General features: G+C 45.4%; 2 protein-coding genes across 6 annotated transcripts in view; one reads left to right on the top strand and one right to left on the bottom strand.

Annotated features, from left to right (window-relative positions):
* CCND3 (cyclin D3) overlaps positions 1 to 9,627 on the bottom strand; it is a 66,768-nt gene extending 57,141 nt beyond the window's left edge. The window contains exon 1 of one of the 2 annotated variants that reach the window (XM_050955885.1): positions 9,303 to 9,627. The gene's annotated coding sequence lies outside the window, so the exon portion shown is untranslated. The remainder of the gene's footprint in view (positions 1 to 9,302) is intronic. The other variant, XM_050955886.1, reaches the window with a different exon arrangement.
* Positions 9,628 to 10,639: 1,012 nt separating this feature from the next.
* TAF8 (TATA-box binding protein associated factor 8) lies at positions 10,640 to 25,410 on the top strand. Of its 4 annotated transcripts, XR_007774720.1 has the most exons (12): positions 10,640 to 10,695; positions 11,890 to 12,046; positions 12,995 to 13,093; positions 13,921 to 13,983; positions 14,855 to 14,979; positions 15,319 to 15,466; positions 16,510 to 16,652; positions 17,129 to 17,343; positions 22,394 to 22,556; positions 22,901 to 23,025; positions 23,860 to 23,940; positions 25,200 to 25,410. XR_007774720.1 is itself a non-coding variant. In XM_050955881.1 (8 exons), the coding sequence occupies exons 1-8, from the start codon at positions 10,663 to 10,665 to the stop codon at positions 17,270 to 17,272; spliced, it is 912 nt and encodes a 303-aa protein (XP_050811838.1). In that variant the 5' UTR covers positions 10,640 to 10,662; the 3' UTR covers positions 17,273 to 19,831. The 4 variants fall into 4 exon arrangements, 2 of the variants coding, with proteins under 2 accessions (XP_050811838.1, XP_050811839.1); XR_007774721.1 differs by lacking the exons at positions 22,394 to 22,556; positions 22,901 to 23,025; positions 23,860 to 23,940; positions 25,200 to 25,410 and adding an exon at positions 17,468 to 19,831; XM_050955881.1 differs by lacking the exons at positions 22,394 to 22,556; positions 22,901 to 23,025; positions 23,860 to 23,940; positions 25,200 to 25,410 and having other exon boundaries at positions 17,129 to 19,831.
* The last annotated feature ends 302 nt before the right edge of the window (positions 25,411 to 25,712 follow it).

Below are 25,712 nucleotides of genomic sequence, written 5' to 3'. Positions count from 1 at the left end.
CCTGTGCACCTTGTAATAAAGTTGTGACACACAGGAGGGTTGACAAGAGACAGAACTTTATTTTCTGGTCTAAGTCACCTGACATAGGTCAGACTTACTGACAGGTAAATACCCTGTCATGTGACAGGGGTTAGTATCCACTGACATGCTCCTGAATGGCTGCATGGAAAAGATTCCATGCCATCCAGAGGGGCTGTAGAGATCTGCTATGGAGTTGCGATCTAGTGTCCTTTCTCAAGATCTGCATGGTCAGCATGCTGCAGACCAAAAAGGCTGCACAACAACTGCTCCTACCTTTTAAAAAACAGAAGTTCTCCTCCTCTCCTGATCCTGGGTGTTGGGCTGGACAATGTATTGTATTGAACCAACAAATAAGTTAATATCCCAGCTCTCAGGCTCCCCTCAAAAGCCAGACAACGTGAATACAGAGAATCCACAGCAATCACTGCTTCTGACAGAAACAAGAGTACTCAGGGGCACTCGGAAATCAATGATGCTTTTCAAGGCCAAATCGTAGCACGTGGAACAGTGCAGCTGAGACTTCCTTCCAGAGTTACTGTAAAAAGAATAAGCCTGTGCTTGGCCCAGCTATCTGATGGTGACACCATGCAGAATGGCTGGGCCACTGGTGTTTCCTGATGTCCAACAGAACTAGGGATAATTGGAAGCTGAGCCCCTCTAGCTGGAGCATGGTGATAAATGAACCAGAATGGCATCCAATTCCTTGCAAGGGGAGAAGAACAGATAAAAGATCATAGAATCCCAGACATGAGAGACATAAATGGCCTTTATTAGGTCATCTAGTCTGTTATTAATTATTAAGCATCAGCAACTCACTTAGTGCTGTATAAGACACAAAATGCACACAGTCTCTGCCCTGAAAGAGCTCAATAGCTCCTCCTGGAGGTCAATGTGGGGTTGTTCCCAACAGCCTAGTCTCCAGATCTTTTTCCAGTCTTGTTTTAAATGTCCTAGGTGATGGGGCTTTCCACCAAGCCTTGCCCTGCCAAAAGAAAGGCTGGGCCATGGACATATTGACTGTTCCACTGTCAGTTCTCTGCTTCAGCTTCTGTGCTGAATCCCCCATTCCACTGCAATCCCAGTGGGCTATTTCAATTCACAACGTACCTGGTAGCAACCCAAGGGGTTGTTTCGGTTCAGTGTCTCTGGAATGCTCTGCAGCCATGAGACAACAGAGACCTTCTGGTGAGGCGAGCTGGAGGAGGCTTTCCTGAGCCAGGGAGGGAAGGTAGAATCATGACTATGACGTTGAGGATGAGGAGTTCTGTTTGATGAGGCGGAGATTATAAAGATCTCTCCCATTAGAGGGAAGACAGAGAGTGGGGACCACATGCCCTCCAGCTGGTGCTAAGCATCTGTGATGGATAGACTCTCCCCACTCCTCAGCTCCCTTCACCCCATATTGTGCAAACTGGATAGAGCAGGCTGGCTGTTTCAGCACATCCACTCCTTTGCCTTTCCAAGAAGGAAAATCTTGCATCCGACCAGTGATAAGACTCATTAAAAGCTTCCTTTCCCGGTACAGCTGATCTCATTGTAACCTTCAAACCCTAAAGCTTCAGACAGATGAAGAGAGAGAATAGAACAGTGCACAAAACCCAGTGAGTCACCGATTAGGCAGGGCCAGCTCACCAGAGATCTGTAATAGTTCTCGGCAGCTGAGACTCGGGACAGCCTGTAGGTATGGGTCTACATGCCTGGTTGATTAGACACGTCACTATGACTCAAAAGCAGAGCCATGTGCTGCTTACAGACCAGAAATGAACAGCTATTAATGTGGGAGTCATCTAAAAGGTCCAGCAAACAGCAGTATCCCCAGCACCCCTTTTAACTCACAGATGCACCCTGGGGTTCCAATCTGGCCAGCTGCTGGGTCTTTACAGGGTGCTCTAGGGTCATCCTGGGAGAGCGGTGTGAGACAGCCAAGAAACCCTACATTTATTATCTCTGATGCCTCAACAAGTAAGGAGGACAGGGGGAATGCAGGACTGGGAGCTAGGAACACCTGATTTCTAATCCCAGCCCTGACACCGCCTCCCCTCTGTGACCTTGGGGAAATCACTTCTCTTCTCTTCTTGGTTCTTCATCTGTGAAACTGGAAGTACAATACTTACCTCACCGTATCTAGTCCAGCCTCCAGCATCACACAAGCCATAAAACTTCACTCATGCATTCCTGCATGCAGCCCAATATCTTGTGGCTGAATTAGGGCATTACCTTTTAGAAAGATATTCAATCTTGATTTAAAGACTCCAAGTGATGGAGAATTCACCACTTCCCATGGGAAGCTGCTCCAGTGGTTAATTATGCTCCCAGTTAAAAATGTGGATTTTATGTCCAGCTTTAACTTTATTGGCCACTGGATCTTGTTATGCCTTTGTCTGCCAGATTAAAGAGTCCTCTGTGTAGGTATTTATAGATTGTGATTTAATTACATCTTAATCTTTCAATCTAAATAGACCAAACTCCTTAACTTGCTCATTTTAAGGTGTGTTTTCCAGACCACGGATCATTTTTTAAACTCCCTTCTTGATCCCCTACAATTTTTCCACACACTTTTTAAAAGTGTGAACACCAGGATTGGAGACAATGTCCAACAGTAGTCTCACCAGTGCTACCTAGAGAGTCAATATCACCTCTCTACTCTTGCTCGATATTCCCCTGTTGAAATATCCAAGGATCATGTTAGCCCTTTTGCCACCCACCACACCAGAATTTCATATACAGCTGGATAACAAAGCTGTGGCCAATGTATCTGTGAGAATAAAAGCTTAGCAGGTTTAAATAAAAAGCTATTGATATGAATAATTACAGCATCCAAAGTTACATTAGATAGGATTAATATAATAAAAATAACAATGGCAACATGACTGTAAGTCCCCTGCTTTATGGTTCTCTCTCCTCCCTGGCATAAGCTAACCACTGACTGATAGGATTAGGAAGAAACTTTCTCTGTGGATAGGCTATTCCATACTTGCCCACTTGCAACATACTCTGAACATCTGGTATTGATACATAACACGATGGACCCCTGATCTGATCCAATCTGTCAATTCTCCTATGTTTGTAAAAGGTTTTCAGCAGCAAAACGCTGAAGAAGGGATTTTTTCCCCCTAGGTTTTGCAAGTCTGGAGGATAATAATGTCTTTCAAAATCTCCAGAAGGAGCCTGAAGGTATTCTGGTAACGCACTGCCCTCTAGTGGCAGAGGTAATCAAAGTTGTGTTTTGTTGGGTGAACATGTAAGTGGGTGGGTTCATTAGCTACGAAGGAAGGTGGGGCAGAGGATACCATGCCCCCATAGACTAGTACTTGGGAAATAAAGACGCCTGTTTTGTAGAAGATCTTACTAGACAAATACAGACTGGGACTGGACAAAAGACAAAAACAAAGGAAAGGAAATGAACTCTTTTCAGTGGCTGGTGCCACAAGTCTAGCAAAGCATCAGCAAGATTTTTTTTTTCAGATGTCAATCAATTATTCTGTCTCTTCTCACCCCAGGTGATGCTTTTCAAAGTCTGCCTATCTAGCCATAGCTTTTAAAGCTGAAAAGGACCACAGGTCATATAGCCGGACCTCCTGTAAATCAAAGGCCACAGAATTTCACTTAGTTACCCCCTATGTTAAGCCCAACAACTTATGCCTGACTAAAGCCTATCTTCCAGAAAGCCATACCATCTAGATCTGAAAACATCAAGGTTATCCATCCATGTTCCTATGTGGCCTCCTTCATCACAACACCTGAGTGCCTCCCAAGAGTAAAAATGACAATGTCATGGTTTAGTCACACCTAAGGAGCCTGGAATCACTGTCATCCTTTACACACATGAATTGAAGCTTTACTTCTCCTTTGAGATCAGTGAGCATCATTATAACCATTCAGCTGAAGCACAGGGAGGTTATATGAGCTTGCCTGCCATCAAACAACAGTTCAATGAACACAACCCAGGAATCATGCAGAATATTTCCAACACAATTCAAAACACCTGACATTGAGGGTTGTTTTTTTTTTCTTTTGCATTTTGCCACAAATTAGAAAGTGGTTCCTTCTTTTCCTGCCAAAATGAGAAACACTTTGGGATGAAAATGAAAAGTCTTTGAGAAAAACAGATTTAACTGGAAAAGCATGTGAAAGGTGACAATCCTGCTTTTTTTCCTTTCAGTTAGATTACCAATTTCATAAGATTCTGGGGAAAATGGGAAAAATGACAGCAGCCAAATGTTTCCAGTGAAAACTTAGTTCACAATTTCACATGACTCTAAGTAATATGAATTTCAAGGTATGCACTTGCCTTTCTCTAATTTGGAACATATGAACTGCCATTCTATATCAGACGTGAGGTCCTTCTAGTCCCAAATCCAAGAGTAGCCAGTACCAGCTGCTTCAGAGGTAGGTGCAAGAAATCCCACAGTGAAAATTTGTGGAATAACTTGTCCATAGAGGAAGTTTTTTCTTAACCCTCATCACTTAGAGGTGGGCTTATGACATGAAGCATGAATGAGCTTTCTTTTTTACTCTGTCATGGGGAGGGCTGTTGTACCTATAACACTGGGACTGTTTGCTCATAGCTCTGGATTTCAGCTGGGTCATTCGATACCTTGCTCTTGACAGAGCAAGACATGGGCAGTGAGGCCACGAAACACTGCATGGGAAAAGTTTTCCGGGACTTCTTATTCATCAACTGCTTGTAATGCTGCATAACAGGGCTGCACAGAAGTTTTTGCCTCCCCTTCATTCAAAAACAATTTGCATTGGAGGAGGCTCTGGGGTAACCGGTGTGTGCTGGTGAGTGAGCCCACCCCACACTGACCCTGCAGCAGTGGCTCCTGCCATGGGGTTTCCCCCCCATTTCTGAACTAGTGCGAAACAAAGCCACTGTAATATAAAGATCTACATGCTTCATTTCAGAGTGGGGTTTGTTTCCTGAGTTGGATCTGGAAGGTAACTTGGGAAGGAAAGAAAAAGAATACCTACCCACAGACAGAGAATAAAGTAATGCCAGCAAACCCCACAGATGAGACTTTACTGGGAAGGTCCCGTTATTTGCCTAACAGCTCCCCACAGTGATTCAATATGGTATGGTATTGCAGTCTGCAAAGCAAAAAGGTGCAGATCAAGGCGCGCAAACTATTGCTCCAGAGAGTCAAACCTATCAAACAGGGGCACCAAAGGATAAGCCATATTGGCAGCATGACAAGAGCAGGGAGGTTGCACGTAAATTGAAATTTAAATAGCGGTGATCACAGCAGCCCTCATCCTGTGGAGTGAGCACAAGAGAAGGGGGCTGTGTGTGTGTTGGGGTGTGTGTGTGTGAGTTGTGGGTGTGGAAGGATGCATGTGAGAGTTGTGAGCACTGATGTGTTAGTGTGAACAGGCAAGAGTGGCGGCAAGACTCATGCAACAGTGTGTGCGGGAACCTCAGTACACGTGTGATGGCTTTGCCAGCGTCCTTACAGCTGATATCCTCAGCTGAGAAAGGAAGGTGTGGTCTGGAAGAAATACTACCTTGAGCTTAGGGTGAGCAGACAGCAAGTGTGAAAAATTGGGACAGGGGGTGGGGGATAATAGGAACTTTATAAGAAAAAGACCCCAAAACCAGGACTGTGCCTATAAAATCGGGACATCTGGTCACCCTACTTGAGCTGTTAATGCTGGCCCAGGTCCCTGGGTAAGGTTCTGCCTACTCTGCGTATCCGTCTGTTCTCTGCTATTGGTCAGAACTTTGGGTGGAGTGGGGTGGGCTGGGGGACCTGCAAGCCCTGTTCTCTTCAGTAGACAGAAGAGGCCACTGATTGTAAAACACCAGAAATGTCAAGGGAAGGCAAACAAACCAACAGCAGGCAGCTCTGCTCTGGGTTCTGCAGATACTGTGCGGGGAGCATTAATAAGACTGTTGACCTGACAAAATGCCATGTGAGCCACCAGCTTAATTAGCACTGCATGATCACCAGGGCAAAGCTGGCACTACCTGTCTAGGCCAAGTTCGTAGCCTACGGAGTCATATAGGAAATCAAGGACACCTGCGTAATTTTCTAAATGCAATTCTCCCTAATGCTCCCTCTGAAACAGATGGACCCGTTCTATGCAGATTTGTGCCTCTTGTGGTTATTGTAAGGAAGGTGTTATCGTCTAGTGGTCTAAGCAAGGAGTGGGCCAAGACTCCTGGGTTCTATTCCAGGCTGTCATAAACAGATAGTTAAGGGTTAATAGAACAGGAGTACTTCATGTCTCTTTTGCCTATAAAGGGTTAACAAGTTCAGTGAGCCTGGCTGTCACCGGACCAGAGGACCAATCAGGGGACAGGATACTTTCAAATCTTGAGGGAGGGAAGTTTGTGTGTGCGCTGTTAGTTTTTGGTTGTTCTCTCTGGGTTCTGAGAGTGACCAGACGTGCAACCAGGTTTCTCTCCAATCTCCCTGATACAGGTTCTTATAGATTCAAAATAGTAAGTACTAGGTGATAAGGCGAGTTAGGCTTATGTTTGTTTTCTTTATTTGCAAATGTGTATTTGGCTGGAAGGAGTTCAAATTTGTATTTTGCTGAAAGGATTTTACTTAGGCTGGGAGGGTAGCCCAGTGTCTATAGCTGAAAGACCCTGTAACATATTCCATCTTAAATTTACAAAGATAATTGTTACTCTTTTTTCTTTCTTTAATTAAAAGCTTTTCTTGTTTAAGAACCTGATTATTTTTTTATTCTGGTGAGACCCCAGGGGACTGGGTCTGGATCCACCAGGGAATTGGTGGGGAGAAAGGAGGGAAGGGGGAGAGAAAGATTAATTTCTCTTTGTGTTAGGATTACTTTCTCTCTCAGTGAGAATCTGGGAGGGCGAGAGAGAAGGACGGAGGACCGTAAATTTTCCTCTCTGTTTTAAGATTCAAGGAGTTTGAATCACACAATGATCTTCCAGGGTAACCCAGGGAGGGGAAGTCTGGGAGAGGCAACGGTGAGGGAAAGTGTTTACTTTCCTTGTGTTAAGATCCAGAGGGTCTGGGTCTTGGGGGTCCCCGGGCAAGGTTTTGGGGAGACCAGAGTGTACCAGGCACTGGAATTCCTGGTTGGTGGCAGCGCTACAAGTACTAAGCTGGTAATTGAGCTTAGAGGAATACATGCTGGTACCTCATCTTTTGGATGCTAAGGTTCAGAGTGGGGAATTATACCATGACACAGGCTCTAAGGAAAGTGGGTCTATTGGTTAAGTCCTGGGGATCTGGAATCCTGAGTTCGAGTCCTGGTTTTGAGAAGAAGTATTGTTGACAGTTGGCTTAATGTATTGATGTTTGTAAAGTGCTTTGAGATTCTTTGGTGAAAGAGGCAATGGACATGATTATTAAGTGTCACTCTTGGTTACTGGTATGGAATTTTTTAAATATTATAGTGGAGTTTCTCTCCCCCACCTTTTTTTGTTGTTGCAGGGGATTGTTTTTGTTTTGTTACATAGAGTTTGTTGGGGGGCCCATACCAAACTAGGGTGAAGCGATTTCCCCTTTGTTTGTCAAAGAGACGAAATGTTTTCATACAAACAATAAAGAAGGGAGAACAACGATGTGCACAACATATGTCAGTGATGAGTTACCCAAACAGAGCCTTCCCTCTGCTAGTTTTACAAGATTCATCCCAGTCTTCCTGTGTGTCACAGGGACTGATGAAGCCCTAAATTTGCCTAAAATTCCCCTTTACCATAGCACTCTGAAATACTAGATATTTCAAACTATGGAAAGGCAGGCTACCAGTCTTGAGGAGAGCAATGTTCCAATCAAGTAGAGGGAATTCTAAGGCCTGAGATAATAAAATAAATAGCAATAACAAGACTAATAAATAATGCTTTGCATTTATATCACACCTTTCACACAAGGTTCTCAATGTAATTAACACAGGTGGGTAGATAATATTAACACTCTTCCTGTCGCATACACGTGGAAACTCAGGCACAACAGTGCCTCGCCTAAGGTCACTGAGTGAATTAGCGACAGACTTGGGACTAGGTCCTAAACTCTAATCACTAGATAACACTCCCTCACTCTGCACTGTGCCCCCATCTACTTGCCCCTCACAATGGCTCCCTGTTGCATGAAATGTCTGAGTTTCTGGTCTTCTGAGGACAAGGAGAAGCGGGGCTATTTTTTGTGGGATATTTCTCCTGGACTTAGAGACTGTTGATGTATTTACACGGAGTAATTGCACCACTGCTCAATGCTCTGGTGTGGTGCTTGATGTTCATACACTCTCTCAGCCGTCCCCACTCCCATTTCTCCATATTAGCATTTTACATCTATTCCTAACCTGGGTTTCACATGATGGAGTCCCTAGCTTGACAGATATATGACACACAGTGAATTAACATCATGGCACCCCAGAGATGCGTCACTTTCTTGCTATGGATTCAGGTGTGCCATGTTACAGGTAAGTACCAGCTGGTCCATGTTATGGATGGATATCAGGTATGCCCAGCTACAGATTCAGACATGCCATGCTAGGTACCACATAAGCCAAGGTGGAGGTAGGGTGTGAATTGAGGTGTGCGGTGCTAATAGTATATACGTGGTATGCCACGCTACCTCTTGGTTTGAGAGTCAGCTATTACTCTTATAAACATTATTGGCTAAGCCTGGCCCTGTGCTTTAGCTTCAGGCAGTACCAGTGAGTTGAGGTTTTCAATCCAGACTACCTAGAGTGCACCTTCCCCTTTTCACCCAAACCGGTTCAGAACCATGTCAACAGTTAACCAGAGGATTCCATCATAAGGTACCAGCACTAAGTACTCTTACAAGTCGCTTCTCCCGTGGTCATCTGTAATCTTGGTTTATTCATGAAGGTCCTGCTTTTCAGAAGTGCTGGGCCACGGCAACTCCACTTACAAGATGCAGGGACTCAGCACTTGTGAAAACTCTGCCCTGTGTCTTTTGCAAGAAGACACAGACATCTTAGCTCACTAATGGGGGCTTCTAGGCCTCCACTCCAGCACTTCTGGCAAGGGCACACACACTCGCTGTGGGCTACAGAAGTTACTGCGTCACTGGTTTGTTTGGTTCTGACACCATCTGCACAACAAGGGGATATATATACATAACAAACCCTGCACCAAGATCTACTTCCAATAAACAATCACTCCCTGTCAAGCAACCACTCTGAAGTGTCTCCGAGATTCTTATGTTCGACCAACCTCTTTGGAACCAATTTTTTCCTGGTCCTTTGTTGTTTATGACATGAGATCTCTCTCTTTCTCTTTCTCTTTTTCAATTTACACTTTACAATAAAAATGCAACTAAATCTCCTCCTACCTTTCTTGACAATCAGGAAATTTGCTTCACCGGACATGTTTCCTTTCAGCAATCCAGTCTTTCCTCTCCTCCACCCGCTCTTTTTTCCATGGGTTACTGTTTTCACTACCATTGCTTCTGAAAAACGAGTGCTGCGTGGAAGCTGCATTGCAATCTGAATTGACCGAGTTCAGGACCTTTAATTTCCAGCGTGGCAGCTGTTGTTTACATTTCTCTTTTGCAACACAGTTATTGGTTCCTAAGATGCTTCTCTCCCCTCACCCATGTAGTTAAACAGGAAGCAAGAGGTGAGAGCTGTAGGAGGGGGGTTTCCTGTTCTGTAGTTTCTGAAGCACACAACCGACTTCTGACATTCACCAAAGTTTTGATTACAAGATCTGAACCACCCTAGAAGGGAAATTGAAGCTGTGCTCAGAAAGCACTGCTTAGTGAGAAACAAACCGAAGAATATTTCAAGCAACCTGACCAAGTGATTTAGGCTCTTCATATGAGCTTAACAAGAAACTTTTTTTGTAGAGTCTAACTTTCCATCTGTTGGACACTGAAACTCAGCAGCATCCTTTGAGATGAAAGGTTCTGCATAAATATCAGACATTTTATTGTGGTTGCAAAAGTGGTAAAAAAATAAACTATTGGCCAAAGTGAAATAAAAGAATTGAAGGACAACCTGACTATTCTATGACCCCTTATGTCAGAAAAGCAGAGAGCTCCTTTTTCATGGGGGTCCTTTCATTTGTACTGCAATTAGAGAGAATGGATAGTTTCTTTGTCTAGACAGGTACCTCATCTCTTGCACTGCATTGCTTTCTGGCAGCCTTTGTACCATATGACTAGGGTACAACTGAGTGGATGTTTAACACATTTTGGGGTAGATTTTGGGGACACAGCAATTTGGGGAACAGTATTTTGGGAGAAGCAATGGCAAGAAGAGCTACTGCAGCAAGGTTTCCAGGATTTTTCAGTAGCACACTGGACCAATCCCACAAAAAGTCCTGTCTTCTTAAGACTGGCCAGGGTGTGAACTGGAAAAATAAATTAATGGCGCCCTCGCAAATTCCACCCCTAAGCCAGGCTCTGTCGCCCCTTGCTCGGCCATGAAATAGTTAACAGTGATACCCTTTAAATCACTGGGTCTGTGCAATTCACATTTCTTGGAGCTGTTTTAGGCTCTATCCAGACTCATGTAGACTAGACAGCTCCCTTCAGTAGGGCTCCTCTGTATCCCAGGCTCAGCACAAGTTTTCCCATCACAGCCCCCAGGCCAATGGGTTCTCCCTGCAACCCCCGCCTCTCTTCAGGACTACAAGTCCCATAATACCCCGCGCGTCCACGCACGCGCGTCGTGGCCCATGGATTCAAGATGGCGGACACGGTGTCCAGCGGCTCGGGCACGGTAACGGCGGATACCGGGGGGTTAAGTTCCTTGGAAAACGGCCAGCGCAAGGGTCAAGGTGGCCGAGCGACCGGCTTATCCGACACGGGATGAAGCGGCTGCGGCCAGGGTGGGCGGCTATGGGCCTGCTGTGCCGAAGAGAGGGAGCCTCTGATTGGCTGATGTGCAGGAGTAGGCGGGGTGTGAACTTTGTTTTCAATTGGTCGAAGTGCCTATAGCCTGATTGACCGTGGTCGCTGCCAATCACAGGAAGATTGGAAGGGGGCGCACATGGGAGGGTCTTAAAGTGACAGTGTATGGATGGCTGCGAGGCGAGCCCCAGAGTATCTAGTGCCCTGGCAGGGCTTGCACAGGGGTGGCACTGGGCGGGGGCTGTTAGGGGCTTCACGCTAGTCGTGGAATGGAGCAGAGGAGGGGGCACATGGGGTGGGGGTGCCAGTGCCACATTTGTTAGTGTCTGAAGCAGGGACTGGGGCCAGCTCACCTGGGCGCTGCTCCTGGTTTGCTGCAGACTTGCTTTCCCCTCCCTGGGCCTCTGTCTGCCTGTGTGCACGAGGGGGCTAGTAACAGCTCCTGTGTAAAAGGGAAGCTCCGTTTGTCTTTGAGATCCTCCTTCAGTTAGGTGCTAGAGAAACAGGAAGTGTTATGGCAGTATGGTGTTATCGCTGTTTTACAAGTGGGCAGCTGAGGGACAGAGGTTGATGGGCTGCTTTTCAGCGGCACTGCATACTCACAACTGCCAGTGGATCAGATAGGAGGTGCTGTTCCTCGTTGCTTCTAACTTATTTCTATAGTTTATTTGGATTTCAGTAGCAGCTAAGTGCTTTCCTTATGTACAAGACCCTGTCCCTAGCTCCAGGAGCCTACAATCTGAGAAGACAAGCAAACTGTGAAGGGGAAATAAAATTAACAATGCAACAGAATCAGTGTGATTCCTAATGCTTACTTCTAATCTGTTCTTTTGCCAGATTGGAATAGGAGGGAGTGTGGAAGTCAGGGCTGAGGTGATATAGGCAGAGTTGAGGTTTGAGGAACTGATATTAGACTCTTGCATGATATCCTTCTGTACCCTACTCCTCTGTGATCAAGTGGTGGTGTTTTTCACTTCTTTGAAGCCATTGTTACATCCTTTCATTAACAGTCTCCTGTTTTGTTTTTTATTTTTTTGGGGGGGCGGGAAATCTGTTTCTATAGAGATCAGGAGGCAAACACTCAACAACCCCCGCAGATAACTATTACTTGGCTCGGAGAAGGACTCTGCAAGTTGTGGTCAGCTCCTTGCTGACAGAGGCTGGGTTTGAGAGTGCTGAAAAGGCAGCAGTGGAAACCTTGACAGAGATGTTACAGAGCTGTAAGTATCTGTATCACAGGTGCAGCCTTTTCAACCAACAAAGCAGAGATTTGAGAGGCCAGTGTAGTTTCTGAAATAAAATACAGAGGTCTTAAAATCAAGTATTCCCCCTGGAAATAAATATGAGCACCCATGATACAGCAACATTGCTATAATATTAACAGACCTGACAGATCACCAGAGTAGGTAATTGCTTCTTAATTACTGAAGCTTAACATTGGTCTCTTTCTAAAGTTCAGGGCAACATTTTCAAACAGGCTTCCAATCTTAAATGTATATATTTTGCATGCACTTATTCATTTGTGTAAATGAGGTAGCTAGAGAGAAAAGGGATGGTCCAGTGGTTAGGGCACTAGCCTATACTTAAGAGACTTGAGTTCAGTTTCCTGCCCTGCCACAGACTCCCTTTGAAACCTTGAGCAACTCACTTAGTTTCTCTCTGCCTCTGTTCCCCATCTGTAAAATGGGGGTAAATAGCTCTGCCGTGCTTCACAGGGTTGGTTTGAGGATAAATCCAGTAAAGTTTGTGAGGTGCTGCTACTCTAGTAAAGGGGGCCATAGAAGTACCTAAGAGAGACAACTATACACCTAGCTTTCTGATTTGTGCGCTCATTGCTTAGTATATGTGTTTTTCTGAGTTCACAAACCTGGGGTTTTGTATACTTGCAAATGAATGTGCTGCAAACTTTGTAGAAGCTGTCTGATTATTTGATCTTAATGTCTCCATTAAATGATGCACGGACATTTTTTAACAAAAGAATTAAAAATCCAGCAGTAAGACCTTATATTTCAGAAGACCTTTTCTTTTCTTTCCTTTCTAACCTCAGTGAAAGGGCTCATTGAAGCTCTCGTCAGGTATAAGTGTCTGAAAGCAGGATTAGTCTGTTATAAATCTGGAGCCATTGTCTGTTTCAAATGTCCATGTTCTGCTGGATTTTTCTTTCCCAGATGTGTCAGAAATAGGAAGGAGCGCCAAGTCTTACTGTGAGCACACAGCAAGAACTCAGCCAACCCTTTCGGATATTGTTGTTACCTTAGTCGAAATGGGTGAGTATCAGACTGGTACACAGCAAGCCCCAGTGATTGCATCATTAAGGATTGGGGTGGGGTGGAGGGTGGTTTTGCTACAATTGTTCCTGCTGGTATTAGAACATGGCTTGTTTGGCATCCTCCAGCCTGACTAAGAATAGCATTGCCTTTCAGATGGGGCAAACAAACTGGCAGCAGGCAGCTCTGCTCTGGGTTCTGCAGATACTGTGCGGGGAGCATTAATAAGACTGTTGACCTGACAAAATGCCATGTGAGCCACCAGCTTAATTAGCACTGCATGATCACCAGGGCAAAGCTGGCACTACCTGTCTAGGCCAAGTTCGTAGCCTACGGAGTCATATAGGAAATCAAGGACACCTGCGTAATTTTCTAAATGCAATTCTCCCTAATGCTCCCTCTGAAACAGATGGACCTGTTCTATGCAGATTTGTGCCTCTTGTGGTTATTGTAAGGAAGGTGTAATTGTCTAGTGGTCTGAGCAAGGAGTGGGCCAGGACTCCTGGGTTCTATTCCAGGCTCTAAGGAAAGAGAGAAAAGGGTTCTGGAGAGAAAAAACATAGACATTAGAACAGGAGGAGAGGGTGGTCTCAATGATCCAGGTCTTAGAGGAAAGGCCTCATTCTGATGCTTAGATAGGTATAAATATAGACTTTGGAGTTCTGTCCTATTCCCTTTGAAGTAAATGGCAAAATTTCTACGGACTTCAGTGAGATCAGAATTGAGCCAAGAAGCAGTGTTTTCTATGTGGGCAAGCAGCCACATTTGTCAGTCCTTGGTTTGTTGATAATAGCGTGATTTCTGTTTCCCCATCTCCTGTGTTTCAGGGTTCAATGTAGAAACTCTCCCTGCATATGCCAAGCGCTCCCAGCGGATGGTCATCACTGCACGTATGTGGGGCATCATCTAGCAAGGGAATTAATTTGTACTAAGCAAGTAAATTGGTGCCATGAAAAACAATAGTAGATAGATTGAAATGGCTGTTAAAGGGGTTCTGTCAAGTGATGTTTGGTTGAAAATCTATATATAGTAAAAACCAGATTTTATGGATCCTGAGACCAATAGACTGTTTCTATGGGACTTTATTTTGTTTAAAGTAATATTTTTAACAAATAAAAATCCCCCTTGAAATTTTGTACCCTGAACATTGCAGAGTGGGGCTAGGGCACAACAACCAGAAGGTGAAATTGATGACAAACGAAGGAGAAATTGACTAACCTGTGGATCCACAAGTAATTCTGTGCCTGTAAATGTTCTTGACCATTCCCAAAATTTTGGGGACCTTAAAATCTTAGCTTGCGGGTACGGCTCTTGTATTCCGTACTCCACCAGCCCCTCTGAGTGCACCCAGAGTTTCTGTTCTTTTGAGGCACAGTGGAGAGGACTACTACTACTGGAAGAGCAGTTTATATTAAGATTTTCTGGAACCGACAAATGAAGGAATAGGGCACCATTTGTCAAAGTAGTTGTTACTGTTCCAGTGTTACCCTGTTTCCCACTGAACTTCTCTGTATGGTGTTTGCTGCCCACGTACTTAACGCCGTGGACTGAATACAATTCACTGTCAATTTAAACTAATCATTGTTCCTTGGAGTGATCTAGAATGGAGTTGGAAACTGTTGCCTAGGCGAAATGGTCTGTCCCTGGTTATACTATAGATGGTCTATAGATCGAAATATCAGCTCAATTTCTGCTTACACTCCTCTTATGCTGGGGATTTGGCTGAACAATGATGACTAGGTTTTTATTATTTAACTGCAGCACCTGTGACAAATCAGCCCGTGACTCCCAAAGCCCTGACGGCTGGACAGAACAAACCCCATCCATCCCACATCCCTGGCCATTTTCCTGAGTTCCCGGATCCTCACACCTACATCAAAACTCCGGTGAGTGGAAAAGACTTTACAAAATGTCCTTCATTGTCTCTTTGGCATTGCAGCAGCAGCAACTTAAGTCCTTTTAATATTGGTATGATACCCATTTATCTAGGACACTTTCTCATTTACTGTGAATCATCACAGTGTTGGAAGTTCACTGGGCTATAGGTTTCTGTATTTCTGAGCTCTGCAGCTCTCTGCAAGGCATTGTTTCGTTGGATCATCCACTCACCAGTTGTGTCTTTAACTTGAGTTGGCTGTCCTGCATCCAATAACTGTATTACAGAGCTAGTACCTGCAAGTCCTAAGTCTGTACATCTCCTTGTTCTCTCTCTCCCTGCCCAACAGACGTACCGGGAGCCAGTTTCAGATTACCAGATACTACGGGAAAAAGCAGCGTCACAGAGGCGTGATGTGGAAAGAGCTCTGACTCGCTTCATGGCAAAGACAGGAGAGACGCAGAGTCTCTTCAAGGATGATGTCAGCACATTCCCACGTAAGAGCTATCTAAGATGCCCAATGCCAGACGCTAGATATAAAGTATTTCTTTATCTATCTTAGGTTCTTGCATGGCACCCATGTAATATCTGAGTACTACAGACTCTTTCATGTATTTATCCTCCCAACAACCCTGTGGAGAAAGGAAATACTGTTAGCCCCATTTTACAGATAGGGGACTGAATCTCATGCCTCCCACGGTCACACAGGACATGTGGGAAAACATAGTATTGAATCTGGGTCTCCCAGGTGCCCAGCTGACATCCTAAATACAGTTCCATCCTTCTTTTCTGATGCCATGTCACCAGGGTACACCTTACATAAGAGGCATGGTCTGATCAGGATGCTGTGTGCGAGGACTCTTGGGTTCTAATCCTGGCTCTGTCACGGACTCCCTTTGTAACTCTTAGCAAGTCGCTTCCCCTCTCTGGGCCTGATTTACAAAAGTGCTGACCACCGGCAACTTCCTGTGAAGTAAATGGGAATTGCAGGCGCTCAGCTCTTCTGATTATCAGGTTTTCTGTGCCTCAACTTTCCCACCTGCAAAATGAAGGTGGTAATATCCACCTCACCATAGTGCTTTGAGGTCCTCAACTGAAAAGTGCTGTGTAAGTACAAAGTGTTATTATTCTAACGGTGTTCAGATCTCGTACTTCAGGGCATAAGGTGATTGATCCTCTTTGGGGATCAGGAGGAATTCCTCTGTCCCGTGTACTGCATTGTTCACATGGCCGGAATCGTTAAGGAAGTTGTGCCCTTTTCTCTGAGGCATCAGGTACTGGCTACTTTGAGGGGCAGGATAATAGACTTGATGGACCAATGTCTTGATCCAGGACAGCAGCTTCTATATTTTTTGATTCTGGATGATGGAAATATTGGCAGAGTGTGTGGGAGGGAGGGAGAGATTAAACAGTGTTTGGGCTTTTTAAATAATATATTTGCTTCAGTGCTTCCTGATAGCTGCTGGCTTAGAAATAACACACATTTAATTGAGAAACAAGTCTTCCAATGCTAACCGTGCCCTCCTTTCCCCATCCCTAGTGATTGCTGCCAGGCCTTTCACAATACCATATCTGACTGCGCTTCTCCCCTCTGAGCTGGAGATGCAGCAGATGGAGGAAACAGATTCATCTGAGCAAGATGACCAGACGGACACGGAGAACCTCCCCCTCCATATGAGCACGGTATGGCCAGGATCAGAAACTTGGAACTCCCCATTATGACCCTCCTTGGGTCTGATTCTCCTGTCTTATACTTTGAATCGTCATTGACATGCCTGGGCAGAGTGTCAAGTGTTCATTTGGGCACCATTTTGCATCCCCTTTGCACCAGTATAAATGACACGCAAAATGCCATAGATCTTCGTCATGCTTCAGCTCACAGACTAGAGCCTTGTGGTGGTTAATGTGGGATCCTGAATATATGGGGGCACTTTCACTGCTACCTCAGAGGAAGGAGGATTTCCCTGGAATCCTGTACTGTTCCCATAGGCATCTGCTTCCAGTAGGAAACAAGGGTCATCTCCCTCAGCTCTGCTCGTTGTTCATTATCCCTATTGATCTTGGTTGCTGTGTATCTCTTTGGTCTGCAGACTCCATGGTTCACACTCCCTCAGCTCAGCTGGTCCTAACTTCAAATATGTATTGTTTTTACTTGGCAGGATGATTCGGGGGCTGAGAAAGAGAATGCTTCAGTGCTACAGCAAAACGCATCCCTGTCCGGCAGCCGCAATGGAGAGGAGAGCCTAATAGACAATCCCTACCTCCGGCCAGTGAAAAAACCCAAGATTCGCAGGAAGAAGTGAGCAGCAGCAAGCTGACTGCATGGAGGAAGAGGAGGCCCGCTGGCTATCCCATGGAGGTTTCCTTTGCTGCTGTGAGTGGTGCAGGACAAAGAGGGGAGAGACTGCTGGTGGAGTGGCTGAAGCAGAGGGATGACCTCCTGTACATACCAAATGACACTCTTTCCCTCCCTCCCCCACTCCCTCTTCTCTCACTAGCTTGGCATAGTCAGTAGGGAAGTGGCATGGAAACCACCAGTCCTCACACTGGAATCAGCCCATCTATCCAGAGAAGACTGAGCTGCAGCTGTGACATTCCTCCTCTTCATGGGATGGATTTATTCTGTAAGGAGGAGGCACACAGAAGGGTTTTCACTGCTTAACGCTTCCCAGTGGACTGTTCAGAACGGACTATGTGCTTGCACAGGCAGGTGGAGTCCTCGTCTAGACTCAAAGAATGACTTGTCCATTCCACTCTGCCTGTTTGCATTGGTGTGCACAGGATTCACACCATGGTCCCTTGTTAACTCTGATCTCCATTTGAACCAGAGATTGGCTTGAGCTGCTGCGCAGAGCTCCATATCTTAAACTTCCCTGGAGTTTGAGGTTGTCCAGAGCTAGGGGTCCTGCCATGAAATCCAGACCCTGATCCAAACTTTCCCAAAGTTGCTGAATGCTCAAGAGTTGTTGGTGTTTTGGTTTGCAGAGTTCTGCATGTATATCAGGGTCATGAGGAAGTCTGCCCACGTACGGCACTTGTGTATAAATGTGGAGGTGCAGAAAATGTTGCCACTATTTTTTAAAGTGCATTTATAGTCAGAAAATTAACTGTGGTCCCCTTCTTACTCAACAGATCTGTCAGAATCGTTCCCTCCTAATCAATAGATCAGCTTCTTGTGTGTCTTTGTCTTACTGGTGCATTTCTCTGGCAAAAGTCCAAGATTTTTACACCAGTTAGCCATAGTGTTGGATTTCTCTCTGCTTTGCACAGCATCAGCTAAATTCACTTTGCAGGAGGCTTCATTTCTAGGAGAGTATACAGCAAGAGGCAGAAGAATCCCTGGTGGGTTTTCAGTTCCCAAACTTTGTTTATAATGTTGGCAGTTAAAAGTTGATTTGTTGTTTTTTGTTTTTTTTTTTAAATCTGGTAAACCTTGTGCATCTGGTGTTTCACTTAAAGGGAGAGGAATACATACAGAGCTCCAGAAAGCCATTCTTTTCTGGCTACAGCTGCACTTAAAAGCAGTAAGGATGCTGTTTATACCGCTCCAGTTAGAGAATATTTTCCAGCTGTCTGAACGGCAAGATCTAACAGCTGCTTCAGGCTCTCTTTCGATTCTGTTTGGTTTCAGTGCAATACAGGTCCCCAGAGAGTCCGGCAGCTGTTTGAAACCCACTGTGCTGTAGGTTTTGGAATACGGAATAAGACTCAATTGATGGACTGTCCTTATGGCCAGTATTATGGTCCATTTTCTCCTGTGGAAATACAGGGCTTTTATTCACTGGAAAGTCTCCTTTTCTTCAACAGTGAAAAAACATGCTCGTTCTAGCATGACCTAGGGGTGGTATAAGTCTTCACTCAAGCCTGGATCCTGAGACTCTTACTTAACTTTGACTCAGCCTTTATTTGGGCAAAACACTGGTTGACTTCAACAGTTTTCCTTGAGTAAGAATGAGTAAAGCCTGAGTAGAGAAACTCCATACTGCAAATGCATATGTAAATACATGGACCCAACCAGGGATTGTCCCTAATACCAAATAGCTTTCTCTGACTGCTAGTGCTAGATGAAAAGATGCCTTAGTGAAAATATTCAGCAATAGCAGAGATTTCATGGCAGATTAAAACATTGCACCCATAGCGGTTGCAGAGGTCAGACTATCAATTGCAAATGGCTCGACCACTTCAGATTCCCTTATTAAACACTATCATCCTTGGAAGCGCGGAAGGTTCTCCTCTCAAGCACGTGTATACAGATTTAGCTAACCCACTACGTCTCCCAAAATTGGGCTGCCCGAGAAAGAAAAGTAGACTACAAGTTGATGGTTTAAAGCAGTTTTTAAATTAATTTTTGGAAAAATAGAAATAAAACACTTTAGAGCTATTGAAACAAGGCAGAATCGATCGGACCTTTTTTTCAAAAGGCATATGTGGAAAAGATCTTGAGATGAAAAGTACCAAAATATCATTCCCTTTCCACCTCAGTAAACCAGCTCTTTTAGCTCTCTATCTCTGCAGTGAAATTGGGTGAGCGCAGCCCTTTCTGTCACTCCACTAACATCCAGCTTACTGCACATTTGCGCAGGGAACCAGAAGCCTATAGGAAATATCTGTCTTGGTGCTCTACCTGCCTCTCTCTGTCCGTGCACGCTGCGGTTGATACAGTTGCCCTTTTACCTATCACTCTCCAGCTACCCAGAAATAAATCCCTTTGTCTTCCATTCTCTTCCCTCGGTACTAGCTGGTTTGTTGATTCCTGGAACAATTCACCATGCTGCCTCATGAGACTGTGATCAGGAAGCGATGCCCCCTGCAGGCTGGCAGCATTGCCTAGGTGAGAGGGTAGGGTGCTGCCCTCTTACGCTTCAGTATGAGAGGGTAGGGTGCTGCCCTTTTACGCTTCAGAACTTTACCCACTGGAAGAAGTCTCATTAACTTCCCAGCTGAAGGACAAGTGTGGCATGGGCAGGTGCTAGGGGGCAGTAATCACAACCACCTCTTCACTCAAGCCGATTCTTGTGCTGAGAACCTGCTTTCAGAAGGCAAGGGCTCTGCGTGCTGTGGCTGAGATGATGGAGCGAAGAAATGTCCATGCTTGGATGTGCCTTGTTTTTCTGCTAGAATCCTCCTTCCTTCAGAAGGCAACCTTGGCCAAAGCAGTAGCTGTTGTAGTTAATGGTGATGTCCCATCCCTCCCATGTTTAATACGTTGAGGGTCGAAAGTGGTTGCTGAAGGGAGATTCTAAAGGCAGGCTCTGGCCTTTGCAATGTGTGGGTTTCATTCTGTACCATCCAAGTCAGTGGGAGATTTGCCATTGACTTCAGCAGGAGCAGAACTGGGGCCTAAATGCCACCAGTACCAGCATGTAAAATACCATTTTTCCCTGAGGTAGAATTGTACCATCGAGGGAGACTCAGAATCCAGCCAGAAGCTGTTAAATGTTATCCCTAGCGAAAGAGCCCTGCACGTGCCATTGTCAAGCCTGCTAGTGCATTTGTTGTATAGAAGAATGTATGTACATACAGACATTGTATATTTATAAATTTATATTTTTGTTTGGTCATTTTGGATTAGGCTTTTTTGATGATAACCTGAGTTGGACAAAAGTAGAGTGAAAATAATTATTTTTAAGTTCATAATAAAAGAAATTCTGTCTCTAATAGCAGCGAGTCACTGTTGACGTGTGAACCTTGGATGCACTTGGGGATTGATTGAATGTCTGTCCAGTGATTAATAGCTTCCCTTGGTTTGTGTTCAACCTCTTCCTCCGTGTTCTGGAATCAGAACTCCACCATCCAGGCCAGCCCTGGAATTTTGCCACGTTTCTGAGCTGGAGAGCAATGTGTGGTACTAGCATGAACTGCGTTGGGGGTCTTGTACCCCAATGCATTATTCCAGTTTTACTCTGATCTAGCTCCGTTGCTTTCATTGGAGTTGTAAAAAAAAGCCCTGGCCCCTGCAGCTCCTTGGATGACTCTCAGAAGAGCGTGAAAGGATCTTGTGCTCCTGGGTGAGTACAAGACTGCACATGAATGTAACTGAGATTCTGTGTTAGGCATAGCCCTCTGCACGGAGAAGCAGGGAGTCTTAAACTCCATGTGCAACTGTTCCTTTCCCCACAACAGCACAGAGTAAATGGTTGAGAAGAAAACGGACATGTCTACACCGACTGAAGTTTAAGATTGATCCCCATCACCAAGAGTGTTAATAGGGTGCTTAGCTATATACTCCCCTCTTAGGCCCCACTTATGCTATGAGGCAGGGTAACCATGGCCAAGCTGCAATGTGTCATTCATGCAGGATTACTGTCCCCTGTGCTCTCTGTCCTGTCATAACTTGCACTGTGCACGTGAACTAGGGGCAGCATCGCGCCCTAAAACTAATCCTACTTTATGTAACTCAAGGCTGTGGGCTGTTGTTAGTCTGGACTGAAATGTGCTCAAGTTTTTGCAAATTGTTGTACTCCTTTCTGATGGGTTTCATTTCTCCGCTCTCCTGAGAGAGGGATGGAGAGTAAGAGAACGGGAAAGCCCTTCCCCTTTTCTAATTTGCCAAGCACACAAAGAATTTGCCGTGTCCATAAATATGTGTGCAGCGTTTGGTTTGTTCCCAAGGCCAACCACTACCATTGTTGTGAGCTGGGAGGTCATTCTGGGTATCAGGATACAAGTGAGCACATCAGATGTCCTGATCTGGAATCACTACATCTGACCCTGCCAGACAGAAGTACTTAAATGACAGGAATGGGGACCCATTATATTTGAATAATACCTAGCTCTTATACAGCACTTTCCAGGTGTAGATTTCACAGCACCTTACAAAGGAAATCAGTGTCATTATCCCCGTTTTACATATGGGGAAACTGAGGCACAGTGCAAGGAAGTGACTTGCACAAAGTCACCCAGCAGGTTAGTGGCAAAGCGAGGAACAAAACCCAAATCTCCTGAGTCCCAGTCCAGTGCTCTAGCTGTGAGGTCACACTGTCTCCTTTGGAAGGCCATATTAGGAAGGCAACAGGGAACAGGCAGCTTTATCCCACTGCACCTATGTAGTCAGGAAGAGTCACAAGGGATGAAGAGGCAGAGCCTTGAGTGTAATAACCACATAACCGGTCACTCTTTCTAGCAAGATTCACTGTATTTTGTCCTTGGAGCTTTGTCAGGTGGGATATAAAGTACCACCCTCATCAGACCTGATTAAGCTTTTTATGTAACCATTTGATGCTACCTTGTCTTTTCTTTGTCCCAGAGTTTATAGTCACCGCATTAATCAGCGGATAGAGACCTGGCTGGTGTCCTGTTCCTGGTAATGGGCTCCCTGACTCCAAATCCCATTCCCAGTGGGATCAGAACAGGGGGTGTCACTCATAAGACTTAGGAGTGAAGTGATAATGCTATTGTCCAGTTAGGACATCTTTTCTTTCCAGGTTCACTGACATGGCTACCCCACCAGGTAACCATAAAAGCATCGACTCGGGGATCATCTACCTCCATAAGTCTGAGTTCGATGGGAGTGACCTGGACTTCGAATAGCTGGGTCCTAGGGGCAGCCCACCAGAAGACAAGCATTGCTTTGCCATCTTGATTCAGGTGAGAAACCAATGTGCTATCCCACACCTCCATCCTGCAAAGTGCTCCCATCCAGAAAGGAATTTGAGCACGCGCTTAACCTTTAGCATGTATTAGCCCCACTGATATCAATAAGAGCTGTGGAGGCTCAGGATCTGTCAAACCCTGCTCCGTGCCTGAGTGACTAGCTGCTGTGCAGACTATTGAGAGAATGCTGTGCACTGAATGCCAGCATGTGCTGCTCATCAGCACTGGAACAAACGAACACAGCTGGTACTAGCCCATTCGCTGTAGTACTGTGGAAAGCGAATGACTTTCTAACAAGAGTGACCACTGTCCTTATTTCCCGCCCCCCGCCCCCTTAGGCAATGCTGGAAGCCTTAATGGCTGAGGCTGCAAGCACTGGATGCCGGAGGCTGTTGATCACAGCAGCGGTGTTGACTGACACAGGGGCTATTGATGCTGCGTATGAAAGAGCTGAGATAAGGAAGTAAGTATCATGATTCTTCTACAGGAAGAATAGTCCTACTGAAGTTCCATGCTGACAATTCCTTATAACCCTATTATCCTCTGGCTACTTACAAACTGATGGTTTAAGAATTGGTTCCAGTATCTTTCTAGGGATCAAAGTTAGGCTGGTGGGTTTGTAATTCCTCAAGTCCTTGAGATGAATCATTTAGACTTTTGCGTTTTGCTTCAATAAGGGTAAAAACATTTCATTTTGACTTCATTGTTTCAATTTGTTTCATTTAGGCTTCTATGAGTGCAAAGTGTTATCATGAATTGGTTATCATTTATATCATGCAGCACTGTGGGTAGCCTTAGGAACTGGTCCCAAGTCAAGTACTGGAGACTAGTTGAGGACTTCAGGATGCTAGAAAAGGCCTATGGAAGTGTAATGAGTGCATCAGAGCTTAAGGCTTAGTTTTCTGAAACATACCAAAATACCAGAGAGCAACCCTCTGTTTACTGAGAAGGTGGCCTAAGAGATTCTTGAGGCTGGAGGAGAGAAAGACACAGTATTTCACTCTGACCTGCAAGACAGGATTTTATAAGGTGGTTGATATGAATCACTGCCAACCACACTCAGAAGCAAGGGTATGGGTCCTGACTGTTGACTGAGAAACATTTCCTTCGTATAACTCTTGGATGAAGTGAGGTGTATCGAGCTGGATTGCTTTGAGAAGAAGAGGAAATGTTGGCATGAAAAAGAGATGCTCGCCTTTCATAAAAGCTTGCCTTCAGTTGGTGGAGGAACTGGACAGAACATCCAATGCTGGGGAGCTCACTCTCTATCATGGCAATTTAATTCTTTTTGTTTAAGGTCCTGAAAAGACTTGAGCTCTGGCCGGTGGTTCAACGCACAAGTAGGCTGAGGTGCAAGAAAAGGGGGAGTATATTAGAGGTATGTATAATCTAGCTCTCCCAACCTGTTACGCAAGCAGCGATGGGTAGCTGCTCAACAGCCTTGACTTACTTTAGCGATAAGTCTTTCTCCAGGCCATTTGTCACTCTCTGAAGATTAATTGTGTTGGGGTTTTTTGCACCTGGAATACTTGGATCTTATCAGGGGCCCTCTCTTGGCACATCTTGTATCCACCCCCTGTGTCTGTCCCTCTCGGTCCCTCTCTTTTCGTGTGTTGCCAGCGTAGCCTGGGTGACAAGGGCATTAAAGTTTCTGAGGAAGGCAGTGCCACTGAAGTTATGCAAGCTCACTGCGTCCCAGCCAACCAAGCTAGAAAACCGAGAAGAAAGACAGGCCTTTGCTGAAAGCTAGATGCTTTGGTTGACATGCAGGCTCCAGTGAAGGCAATGGGAGTTTTGCTTGGGACTTCAGTGGGGCCAGGATTTCCCTTGGGTGTCTGAACTGGCTGTTAATGGATAAACAAGTTACATAATATGCGAGATTTGGGGGGAAAATAAGCACATTGGGCCAGATTCAGTGCCCAAATGCACTCCCATTGACTTGAACGGCAGCATTCCCACTAACTTCAGTGACCGTAGGTTCAGACTCACAGAGGTCAAGATTCTCCCCTGTTCTGGGGCTCCTTTGAGCCAGAAAGCTGCCATAGTAAGCCATGGCAGGATCATCCCAGTGTAGGGGTATTCTCCAATGTCTCAAGGCCAACATAGCAATCCCTCTGTGTCTGGCAGAAATGGGTATGACCAGGGCTTCCCTGCACTCTGATGAGCTCGGCTGCCATTTTGGCCTGGAGCCGCCTGAAGCTCTTGGCAGCCTGGAGCCCAGAACTGGGGATGCGCAAAGGAGGATGGAGACCCCATTGCTGAACCCTTCTGGGGTGGTGTGTGTGCATCCTCATCTGGAGCACTGCATCTAGGCAATAATATTTTGCGTGTTAACATTTTAGTTTGGTTCCTTCAAAACCATCCTGAGGGCTTAAGCGGGGCCTGACATTCTGCTGGCCCTCTGCCTCGGGGGGCATTTCGCCCAGAGGGAATTGGTGCTCTCCACTCCCCTAGATAAATGGAAGGGGATCTAGTTCCAACTTCCGACCCTCCCCCCCAGCCTTGGCATTGGAGGTGTTTGATGCCCTTGAATAAATGTTTGTTTTTAAGTTGCTTGTGGTTGGGGCCTCGTTCTGGTGTCTTTAACGCAGGTGTGTGGGTTCCACACTGATAAGGCCTTGCCTCTGCCACATAAAGCACTTCTGAGTTCCCTTGGTGGGACATTCGCTTGGAAGGAAAGATGGGAAAGGTGTTGCTGTGGGTCGGTGAGTAACTCTCTCTGCTTTTACTGACTACGTCAGGATATAACTCCCTTGGATGGCTGGTCTCAGAGGCAGCAGCCGTTTGCCCAGGGACAGTGTGTTCTAGAACTTGCCCTAGCAGGTGTCCGGGTAACAGTGTACACGGAACAGTTTTACATGCTGTGGGACTGATTTAAGCATTGAAAGGCTCTAGTCAAGTTTATTTTTAATGCATTCTCCTTCCTTTTTGCAGGTTTGGCCATTCTGCTGCAGGTGCAGCTGGCTAAGAGCATCTTATCCTTTCTTTTTGTGCACAGGATGCTGATGAAACTGCAATACAGTTAGAAAGAACAGTTAGCCAGACCTTCAGCTGGGGTCAATCGGTGTAGCTTGATTTCAGTGTAGTTCTGATTCATAGCAGCTGAGGATCTGGCCCACTGATCCCTCCTGATTATTCTTTAATGTCTCC

This window comes from Gopherus flavomarginatus, chromosome 5 (genome assembly GCF_025201925.1).
Source record: "Gopherus flavomarginatus isolate rGopFla2 chromosome 5, rGopFla2.mat.asm, whole genome shotgun sequence".
Lineage (NCBI taxonomy): Eukaryota > Metazoa > Chordata > Testudines > Testudinidae > Gopherus > Gopherus flavomarginatus.
This window is presented reverse-complemented; position numbering and strand designations above follow the sequence as displayed.

What these genes read in the sequence shown, in the direction of transcription:
- TAF8 (XM_050955881.1), top strand. Translation starts at nt 10,663, where the DNA reads ATGGCGGACACGGTGTCCAGCGGCTCGGGCACG. An exon ending in GCGGATGGTCATCACTGCAC is followed by an intron (nt 13,984 to 14,854) that starts GTATGTGGGGCA and finishes ATTTAACTGCAG; the next exon opens with CACCTGTGACAAATCAGCCC. An exon ending in ACACCTACATCAAAACTCCG is followed by an intron (nt 14,980 to 15,318) that starts GTGAGTGGAAAA and finishes CCTGCCCAACAG; the next exon opens with ACGTACCGGGAGCCAGTTTC.